At 32.7% G+C, this 11968-nt stretch overlaps 1 protein-coding gene across 1 annotated transcript; it reads left to right on the top strand.

Moving 5' to 3' along the window:
* The first annotated feature begins 452 nt into the window (after nucleotides 1-452).
* On the top strand, nucleotides 453-4571 carry LOC120068229 (plant UBX domain-containing protein 2). The gene is made up of 3 exons (XM_039019943.1): nucleotides 453-1674; nucleotides 3305-3583; nucleotides 4084-4571. The coding sequence occupies exons 1-3, from the start codon at nucleotides 802-804 to the stop codon at nucleotides 4348-4350; spliced, it is 1419 nt and encodes a 472-aa protein (XP_038875871.1). The 5' UTR covers nucleotides 453-801; the 3' UTR covers nucleotides 4351-4571.
* Nucleotides 4572-11968: the final 7397 nt, after the last annotated feature.

Here is an 11968-nt window from a genome sequence, read left to right as displayed (position 1 = left end):
GTTTTGTTTGACTCTTCTTCATTTTCTGTTCGTTGTCCATTTTACCCTTGATTCCAGAATCCACCCACAACATGCACCATTTTTCTTTATGTAAAATATTTAACCAAATCAAAACAATCATTAAAAAAATGTCCCCAACCCCATTCAAATATATATATATACATATATGTTTTTTGTTAGACACCAATTAATTTAAAATTTATGGATAAATATAAATGAAAAGCTTGAAAACTTATTAGGTACTCGTGAAAAAGATACCATTCAAAAATTTGTTAGAAAAACTTTTAAGTTTTTTTTTTTTTTTTTACACAATACCTTTTAATTATATTTAGCAAGATGTATTTGGCTATTGACACTAGAGGTTGGAGGGTATGTTTAAAAAAATGTTGGAGGCTGAATTCCTAGTTTATTTTAAGGCTAAGATCGGGATTTAACCTTTAATCATCCAAGAATGTGTCACACCCAAAGGAAGTGACCGTCATATTTTCTTGGAAGAGAATTAAGAAGAAAGTGAAAAAGGATTGGATGGAAATGGGAGTCGTAAGCCTTCAGAAACCGCGTTGGGAGACGAAGAACAGCGTCAACCGCCAATAACAGCCTTCTTTCTTTCTGTGAGCTTTTGGGATCTCCAACGAGTCTGTAAAGACAAATCTTTCCCTAATCAGTGGATAAGTCTGTTCTTAATGATCGAGAGGAAAATTTTAGCTTATTTGCTGTAAATTGTATTCTTCTTCTTGCTTAATTCTTCGAAACGTAGTAAGTAATTGTTAGAGTTCTTTGTTTCTGATTGTGTTGTTTATCATGGGAGACGTGAAGGACAAGGTCAAGGGTTTCATGAAAAGGTTTAATAATACGTTGTCTTCTTCTTCTTCTTCAAGTTTCAAGGGCCAGGGAAGAGTTTTAGGATCGCCTTCTTCTGGGTCGACTAGTTCTATACCTACCCGCCCATTGCAGAATCCCAATTCAAAGCCGAAGCTGGTTAATCCACCTTCAGATTCCTCGGCAGATTCTAAGCCCCCGGTTGCGAATTCGATTGCCACTGATCAAAACAGGTCAGACCTGTCGAATAAATCGAATCCAGCTCGTAATCCGGCCGATGGATTTGACCCATTTGATTCGTTTATAACATCTGGGAAAAGATCGGGAAATGGGTATTCTTTAAATGTGTTTGAATGTCCGATTTGTGGCCAAAGTTACAGGTCTGAAGAAGAGGTTTCGGTGCACGTCGATAGCTGTGTCAACGATGGTAAAGCCAAGGGATCAGAATATCTGCCTACGAGTGATGCAGAATCTCGGAGTGAATTGGAGGGTTGTGTTGGTACTTTCTTATCAGGGAAGCCATCACAAGGTTCGTTGGATATTGTTCTGAAGCTTTTGAGTAACATAGTTCGAGAACCAGAGAATTCAAAGTTTAGGAAGATACGTCTGAGTAATCCCAAAATTAAGGAGGCAATTGGTGAGGCTGTAGGGGGAGTGGAATTGTTGGAGTTTGTGGGTTTTAAATTGCAAGAGGAAGGGGGTGAAATGTGGGCAACCATGGATGTTCCAACAGAGGAAAAAATTAACATATTAAGTAAGGTAATAGATTCGATTGACCGTCCAAAGCTTGATGAACAGCAAAAGAAAGCCAGCACTGAATCTGAGCTGATTGAACCAAAGAAGGTAGACAGACAGGTATGGTTATCATTTCATATTTACACTAGGATTTTATATTTTGTGTCAACTTTATTTCTCGGAAAGCTTCCATTATTATTCAATGGAACTAAAAAAATATATACTTTTATGGTCACACTTCACAGAGATGCACACTACTTGATAACAGGGCTATTATGACTTATGAGCAGTAAGAAAAGGTGAAGCTCTTTGTTCGTCTCTGTTGTGAATATATAGTTTTCAAATGAACACAAATGAAATGTAACTAAAATTGTGGTTCTGATGTAAATGTTGCTAAAGGACCATTAATAGAGACCATTAATAGAGAAGTGTTTTTCAGGGCTAGATAAGAGAATTCTGCTCGGGTTATAATGTTCAATTCTGGTAATGACTTGGCTTGAAGTAAGTTGCTCAAAATGTTTAGTTTGGTGACTATAAGTAACATTACGAGGTCCATATTTTAGTTCAAGATATCAAGTCACCAATACAGAAGTTATAGATACTTTCATCAAATTGCTCCTCACCCTTGCTGATGATATTTTAAGTCTATTTATCCCACGATTTCCTATTTGTTTGGAACCTTGAGTTTTGTTTTGTCTCCTGTCACCCCTTGTAGCTTTTCCTAGCCAATTCAATTTTGGCCCTATCGTCAGACAATGATGGTTGTTCTATAAGAAACTGAAAGCCTAGAAACTATCTTAGAGGCAGCCAGAAGAGTCCGAAAGAAGTTTCTGTGGAATACATCTAGGTGTTCAATTTGATAGTTGCCTCCTACATCTTATATAATTATATACACAAACACACATAATACGCAGTGCCTTTCATTGATGGGAAAATATATAAAAAGGGGGATCCTGAGCTAAAGGAAGTTACATAAAAGCCTTCCAATTTGTGGAAAGGTCGTTCAATTTTGTCAAAGGATAGAAACCATTTACAATTACTCCATGCAAGAGCAATAATAAAGACAACTTGAGAAATCTATCGGAAGAGAGGGAGTTGTTAGTAAATGTATGATTTTTGCTCTCATTCCAAAGAGACCAATGAATCTATTCTGTTGATACTTGAAGCTAGGTGGTTAGTTGCTATCTTGGGTTCACGTAGATCTGCACTTGCTTTTGTGGTTTTGATTTTATTGGGGAGGAGGCTCAGATAAGGGTCCAGTAGGGGTGCATAGTTGCTTGTGCTTGATTTAAAGTACTTATAAGGAACTGAATTTCATTTTATTTAGAAAGGAGCATAAACATTTTTTGTAGAAAAAATCAAAATTCTATTGGAACTTCAAAATTCATCAATGTCAATAAAAAGATAGAGACATGTCCCTTTGGCTTATGCAAATGGCAGAATAGGAAGCTTAAAATTGTAGCTCTGTGATCAATGGCCCACTATTTGAATCTTTGAAAAGGGCATCTTCTGTTCATGAGATGTTTGGTTCCTATTTTTTCGGGAAATGGCACGGCTGAGTTGTCTATTTAGTATGTCTGAAGTCACAATTTGACTTCCCAAAAAATGTTCTGGAAATAAATTTGTATGAAGATGTTCCGTTAGAACATTCCCATGAGAAATTGAATGAACATCTTTGAAATATATTTTACTTAGTATTTGTTGTTCACAGCTTCCATGGCTGATTTTTTGGATAATTTATTATTTTCAGATTCGGGTATTCTTTGCTGTCCCTGAAAACATTGCAGCACACATTGAATTGCCAGACTTCTTCTACAAACTCTCTGTTGAAGAGGTTAAAAGAGAAGCTATAATGAGGAAACAAAAGATTGCTGAATCTCAGCTTTTGGTTCCTAAATCATACAAGGAAAAACAGGCAAAAGCTGCTCGGAGGAAGTACACACGAACAGTTATCAGAATTCAATTTCCCGACGGCGTGGTACTTCAAGGTGTTTTTTCTCCTTGGGAACCAACAAGCGCTCTGTATGAGGTTAGCTCTAATCATTAACTTAGACGCTTGAACTTAGTGTTGAAACTGTGAATTGTGATATCCCTTCTCCCTTGCTTGCGTGGCACCAGCTGTTTTGTGTCGACTATTTGTTAGTGTTATAGATATATTACCGACTAATCTTAGTTAAAATGAGAAGTATTTGTCTTTTAACTCTCTCTTCCTGCCTACTACTGATATTTTGGTGGCAGTTTATTCAGGAATTATACTTAGCTAAACATAGCAAAGTTTGATCATTGTTTGGTGGTGTGTAGAGTGGCCTTGGTTATTAGGGGGAAATTTTTTCTTTTCTGATTCATACTTTGAACTACAATGTCATTAGTTTTAACTTGTAACATATTGTTTTTTTTCCCTATTCGGATGCTTGTGTATATTATGTGAGATTATTTGCTGTTCTCGAACCACAATTGCCATAACCTGAAGTGTCTCGTCTTCCACGGCTGTTGGAATGGAAAATGATGGAATGTCTGTTTTGTTGGCAGTTTGTGAGCACAGCACTGAAAGAACCCGGTTTGGAATTCGAGTTGATACATCCTGTCGGTGTTAAACGGCGTACAATCACTCATTTTCCTGCAGAAGGAGAGAGATCTAAAACACTAGATGATGAGGAGTTAGTCCCCTCAGCTCTGGTCAAGTTTAGACCAATTGAAACAGATTCAGTTGTCTTCACAGGTTTGCGTAACGAACTCCTTGAGATAATCGAACCACTCATTAACGGTTCAGCCGTGGCTCCTCCTGCACAAGTTTAAATTTATTTGGAACAATGGTGAATGTACATTTTGATGTTTGGCCGTTCTGGGTTGATGTAGTTGTTTCACTAAGTTCCCATTTACACTCTTGTTGCTCTTCTTTGTAATCTATTTTTCTTCTTAGATGTGAAAAGTCATTGCATTATTTCGAGTTTTAACACTTCTATACCTTTTTATGGGTAGTGGACAAAGCATTTTACTATTGAATTATCTTGCTAATACTCTCTATCTATATTTAGATCTCTATAAAGAAAGTTGAAGCCGGAGGTGTAGCTTTAAATATTATATCTTTATTTATTTATTTATTTTTTTAAAAAAAAGGTTTGAAAACCATTTTATAATCAGTGAAGATTAGATGAATTCTTGTTGATGTTGTTCATTATATTCAAAGGAATATTGGGGGACTCTTCGCAATTACTCAACATAAAACTGCGATCGGGAAAATGGCCTAGCGATGTATATCGTAAATTATTGTGTTTAAAAACAAAAATTTCCAATTAAACAAAGATAAATATCAATTTATATTGAGTTGTATCAATTTAAACATCAAAATAATAATTGAATCAATTTAAATTTGAACTTTCATAAGTATATCAATTTAAATCATCTATTATATATATTTTATTTGGATAAATATTGTATGAGACTTGTAATTTTATTAATTAAATCTTTTAAACTTACAAAAAGCAAATCAATTCAGACTCTCAATTAGAATTTATTTAAAAAAATTTCATTTAAATTATAATTGTCAATTTTGTTAAATTGACATTTGAAGAAGTCTACACAAGTATAAGAATTTATGTATAGACTATCTTAAAAAACAATCATAATAAACTATCTTAAGGGTTGGGTTGGGTTGTCGGGTTATAACTTATTTTTTCTTTTTAATTAAAAATATGTAAATTTATTTACAACACAGGACTAATAACTAAAATCTCATAAAATTCAAATATTAAATACCAAATATCTATGATATTTATTGCAAAATTTAAACAAAGACAAATATTATAACAATTTTAAAGAAAAAATATTAAAAAATAAAAAAATTAATCAATACAAAGTAACCAAACTTTAAATGAAGATGTATATATATTTTTAATATGTATATAAAATTTGGGTTGGGTTGGGTTGGATCAACCCAAATTTTTTTTAGCCAACCCACGACCCAACCTAAACCAACAAAACAGAAAAAGTTCAACCCAACCCAAGAACAAAACTAACCCAACCCAAAATATATGGGTTGGGTAGTTCGGGTTGTTGGGTTATTCGAACACTCCCTAATCCAACAAAACAGAAAAAGTTCAACCCAACCCAAGAACAAAACTAACCCAACCCAAAATATATGGGTTGGGTATTTCGGGTTGTTGGGTTATTCGAACACTCCTAGCAACCTTTGAAGATACATTATGAATTAAACAGGGATCATCAATTTCTAAAGGGAAACAAACAAGTTTGGTTTAAATGAATCTTCAAATATTTTGATACATATTTTTATATGAATAATAAAATATTTGAAATAGCCATTATAAACCCTTGATAGCATTTGTATAATACATCGCATGAATGTAAAGAAGTATTTACTCAAGTTGTTTGAGTTGATTATGTGAATATTTGTTAATATCCTTTGATCCATGTGTCTACTCAAATTTATTTGAGTTGATTGTGTGATTATTTGTTTGTATATTGATGGTATATTGATCTTTGATACAAACATGAGTAATAATACTAAGTTATTTTTATATCCTCACAATTTAAAATGGAAGATTTAGGTGATGATGATCTGACACTTGGTGTTAAGAGAAGGAAAATTGAAAATGAATTTTCTTTATATCAATCACACATTGAAAAATGAGATTTGGTTGTTTTGATGATGCTCTTGTAAGAACACCTTATGATGTTTGTATGAATCTTACGAAAAATAAGGAAGATAGTGTTTCTCGATACGAATATGAAAAGATTATAGGAAGTGTTATGTTTTTATGAACTATAATACACCTATGATTAAAGATCATTTGATTGCTCTTCGTTGTTTATTAAGGTATCTTAATGGCACAATAGGTTACTATTTGCATTTTAATATTTTTCTACCATACTAGAAGGGTAGTGTATGCAAACTGGGTAACTTAGAATGACGAAGTAAATTTTATTAGTGGATGTGTCCTTATTAGGTAGAGGAGTTATTTCATGGAAGTCTGAAAAACAAACTTGTATAGCAAGGTCCCCCTTGGAGTATGAATTTATTGCTCTAGAATTAGCAAAACAAGAGGCTGAGTGGCTTAAATGTCTACTGGGAGATGCACCATTGTGAGAGACATCAGGATGAGTGACTTAGAAGTCTATAAGGAGATGTACCATTGGAGGAGGGGGGACATTAGTATTGATCTATTTGCACTGTGATTCATAGGCTACCACAGGAATTGCCAAGAAGAATGTGTATGATGGCAAAAGGAGGCATACGCCTTAGGCATGGATTTGTGAAACAATTGCTAAAAGGAGGATTATTCATTGTAAGGTTTGAGAGAAAATTTGCAGATCCTCTCACTAAAGGCCTAACAAGGAAAGTAGTTTTAGAATTTTCAATAAGTAAGACACTCAAATCATTATAGTGGCCCACAACCCTTTATTTGAGTGTCTATTTGTTGGGTTGTATGTCCTAAAACTCGCACTTTGTAAAGTTAAACATATTCTATTATCAAAGATGTTATTCGACATTACTTCAATAAAGTTGTTATTAAAATCCATAAATTGCACTTATAAAGTCTAAATCCAATAAACTAATATCCATGGCTATTATATGAATACTTGAACTTTATGTGGAGACATAAAAGTGGATCATGTTCGAGTAAATAGTCAAAATGATCTATAGTATACGAATAAGGTTGGATGCCTTATTCTGATAACACTATTGGATGTGGCCCACTCTGTAGTTATTACAATTTTTTGTAAAGTGCTATGAACAAAGTAATCCCGATTCGTTCATGTATTGACATGATGAGTGGGAGCATCCAATGCAATGAGTTTCCATAAGATCGGACCAAGAAATAAGTCCCTCTTATTTTATATTATTTAAAGACTGACTATTTTCGCCTAGATGACCTAGGTAACTCGATCTTAATCCTGAGCTAACTATGAACTTCTATTTATTCTGGATTATTCTTAGATTTGCATAGGTTTGCATAGGTAAGGGTTAGCTCAATAGCGCCGGCTCAATAAGCCTCCCATTTCAGGGGTAAGACCGGGTAGATAGTTGATAGCTGGGGATATAGGGTGTAGTAAGAAATTCACGCTTACCCGATTTAGGGATAGAAGAAAGGTCGTACTCTTAAGTACTGAATCCAGGTCTTGAACAAGGGACCATACCCTCTCATTGGCCCGAAAGGGATCCCGTTTAGTGATTAGATCACAAACCAATTGTTCATTAGAGGATCAGTGGAACTTAAGAAGCAAGATGTAATATCGAGGGTAAAACAACATATTGAACCAGTCGTTATTATGAACAACTTGTGAAGGGTCAACTTACTGATTATGGTTAAATCAAGTGGACACAAATATATCTACAGTGAGAAGAGTGCAGCTATTGAGCTATAGTGGTGTGACTTGATAGTTAACGAATACTGGTTAATGTGATTTAAAGAGTTTTAGCCAATTAATATTAAAGCGTTGGAGCTCATGATCTGTAGATCCATAAGGTCCCTCTACTAGCTCGTAAAACATGAACACCTTAAATTAATAAATTGAGTGAATTTGGAATGATATCAATTTGAATGGTTCAAATTGAATTTCAAATTCAAATTAAGGTTTGTAAATTATATTTGATATAATTAATTAACGTTTAATTTATCAAAATTAAATGAAATTGGAGAGTTTAACATTTAAATATTGATTAAAACATTAATTACATGAATAGGATTCATGTTTTTAACTTAGGTATGTGATTAATTTAATATTTGATATTAAATTTTTATTTTATTAATTAAATATGTTTAATTAATTAAAAATCAAATTAATTTTAATTTCAAATCAATTTGAGAAATTGGATTTTAATTTTGGATTTAATTAATTGCGAATTAATTAAATTTAGTTTTTAATTAATTAAAGATAAATTAATTGAAATTCAAAAACCTTAATAGTGGATTTATCCACATTTTTTGAAAGCATGAGATGGTTTTATTCTAATATACACACCTAGCACTATTTTGAGTGAAACTTGAGGTGGCTTTTAGCTGGATCTACATACCTGCAGGTAGAAGAAGATTAAATAGCTCTCCATTTTTGCTGAAGAGAAGTTAAGGTATCAAAATGGTTTCTGCTGCAACTTTCATCTTCACTTGAAAACTCACCCATTTTTTCTTTTACAAATTCACTCCAATCTGAGTTCCACCACTCAAATTCAAGGCTAAGAATAGTAGAGAAGATCTCTTGGTGGTTCACTGTTGAATTGGAGCTGGATTCACATGAAGAGCAGCTTGGAATTAGGAGAATTCATCAAAGGTATGTTGCTAAGAAACCGTCTTCTTAAGTTTCTGTTTAAGCATGCTTTTAGAACTCGAATTAAATGTAATTAGAGTGCTTATTGATTATGTTTACTTCCATTGCATGCTAGTAGATCCTAACACTATTCTGATAGACTTGATGGTCCATAACCCTTCATTTAGGTGGTCCTAGTACAAACTTGATGGACAGAACTAAAACTTTTAAAAATTCCATAGCCCTTCCTTTGGGTGGTCCCGGTATGGACTTGATGGATAATTGTAAAATTTTCATAGCTAAGTTTTTTAGTGGTTTGTCTTTGACAAACTTGATTAAGTTGGTCCTAGTATGGACTAGATGTGAAGTTTTCATAGCTCAACTTTTTAGTGGTCTATTGTGGTAGACTTGATGAAGCAATTAACGTGATTGTGAATGTGTGACCGACTTTTATGGAAAAGTTTAAGGGTCTTTTAGTAGAGTTTCACGTTGACTTGAGGTTCTATGTGTATAGCCTTAAATAGCATGCTTTATCACGAAATCGATGGAAATTTAAGGAGTAAAACGTGTTCAAGAGGTAACTCACTTTCTCTAGTAAAATTATTGCCATACTTCATTATGTACCAATTCAAATCGTAAGATATTGATGTTTAAGTTTGTTCTCCAATCTTTGCTCATAAACATTTTTAAAGTTTTCAAGTTTTCAAGTTTCTTAAACTTTTTTCTCTTGTTGCTTTGCTATACTAGTCATTTGTGGGGGATTGTTAGAAATGACTTTGGGCCAGGACCTATAGCAAACACAAAAGTGGAAAAACTAGTCATTTATGATCATTGAAAACTAGTCGTTTATAGTCATTGGAAACTAGCCATTTATAGCCGTTGAGAACTAGCCGTTACGTTTTCTTGTCCTTTTCTTCTTCCTCATCTTCTTTATAAAGAAGAAAGTTTTGCAAGATCAAGGTAGAAATTCTTTGTTTTCAAGATTGCTAACCTTTACTTCTTCTCTCTACTATTTTCTAAGCCATTTTTCATCAACTCCAACCCGATCTCTGATGAGTGCACGTCAAAGATCGAGAGTTGTGTCAACCTTGGGGAGCAATCAGCTTTGGCGATTTAGCACCAAGATTGCGCTGATCTTGCTTTCAAGACAGTGGATTTATCCGTAGCACAATGATCGACATTTGATTTCAACAATAACATCCACTTGTTGTGGTATAGATAACATATAAAACTCTTCTAAAGTATGTAATATATAAGATCAAGTATATAAGACAGTCTCAATTAGTGAGTGATCAAATCTTTCTCTTCGTACAATTGTTTGCTTATTTTGTTTTTGTTTTTTTTTTTTTTAAATTTTGTTTTGTTTTAGTTGTGAGTGACCAAATCTTTCTGTTCATACAATTGTTTGCTTGTTTTGTTTTTTTAACCATGCTCATGTTGTATCATATTTTCTATTCTAAGACTAAGAGAGTATGATCTCAACCAATTAAAAACCTCATATTGGCCAGTTCTATAATAACCCAAATTAAGATTTAGACATTTGTTTCAAAGTTCACATGATTAGATTTTGACAAATAGCATCATACAAAATAATATGTAAGATACAAATAAACCACATTTCTACAACTGAAACTTGCTTTTGGACTGGTTGCTGAATTCGTTGTTATCATCTAATGAAAAATAAAAGTTCAAACAAAAAGCTCTCAAATTCGTCACTTTAAACGAGAACTAACAAAATAAATTACAATCTTCTCACTATTATCTTAGAACTTACAGATACAGATGTCGAACCTTCTGAGCATCTCATACAATCTCTTAAAGCATATAAAATCTTTTAAGAAAAAAAAAAGTTTATAAAATTACAAGACCAAGAAATTTAAAACCTAGGTGTGTTACATAAACATATTATATCACGTGCTAAAAATATAGAGAAGATCATAATACAAAACATAACTAGACCTCCAAAAGTTGGGATAAACTTCAACCTGCCAAATTTGGGTATTAGTGATGACACTGGTGGAGTTCTTTTACCATGTAATTGGCCAAATATTCCTGCACTTCCTGTACCAAAATGACCGTATATAATTCAAACTTAATTGTAGAGTTTGTTGTAAACTTTTAAATATGATATGCAATGCATCTTATTTATATAAAATGAACAAAAAAAAAAGATGTAAATTAAATATAAAATGACATTATTTAGTAAGTATGATAAATTGATAATAAGACTTTCATGAGTTGGATAACCATGTTTTCTTCTCATAAATCAATTTCATCCATTTATTTTAACATTAATGAATTTATGAAATAAGTTGTTTCTCGATTAATGCTTTCAAAGTAATGAATTTTGAGTGTTTTATGATTAATCTCTCTATCATTTGTATCATTTTTAAAATTACCTAAACAACTTTGAAAGTCATCTACCTCACTTCCACTATGTTGTCGTGCCTACCACCACCCTCTGTCGGCTAACTCCAACCACCACCACCACCACCACCGTTGCCAACCAACTAGAACCACCGGCACCACCTTTGATCACTGTCGACGACTAACTCGGGCCACTACCACCACCGATCACCTCCGATAACCACCATCACTAATTCCAACAGCGACCACCCAAAATGACCAATTCTGACAACCATTATTTTAATTTTTATTTCATAAATTTTATAATCATTCTTTATAGTAATTTGATAGTAATAAAAATACTTTTAATATATAATAAACTAAACAAACTTATATATAAAAATATTTTTGAAAACAAAATTGCCAAACATATAAATGGTATTATTTTAAACAGTTTTTACTAAAAGTAATTAGATGCAAATGAATTTTTGAAAAATATTTTTTTTTCGAAGTCAATCCAAATATGTCCTTATCAAGATTTGAAACTTCAAGGAGCACAATCTTCCTTAAACCATCACAAGTAGAATGCCAAAATTGTGTTTTGTTTAATTTTTTTGAATGTTTATATATATATTTTTAGAAAGGATAACCAAATATATAAGTGTTCTTATTTTGAATTTTTTTTTTTTTTTTAAGTATCTAAATGAAAATGAGTTTTTAAAATATAAGTGTTCTTATTTATTTATTTTATTTTTTTTTAAGTATCTGAATGAAAATGAGTTTTTAAAAAATATATTTTCTTAGT

This window comes from Benincasa hispida, chromosome 12 (assembly GCF_009727055.1).
Source record: "Benincasa hispida cultivar B227 chromosome 12, ASM972705v1, whole genome shotgun sequence".
In the NCBI taxonomy this organism is placed as follows: Eukaryota; Viridiplantae; Streptophyta; class Magnoliopsida; order Cucurbitales; family Cucurbitaceae; genus Benincasa; species Benincasa hispida.
Note: the sequence above shows the minus strand (reverse complement) of the source record. Positions and strands in the feature narration are given on the sequence as shown.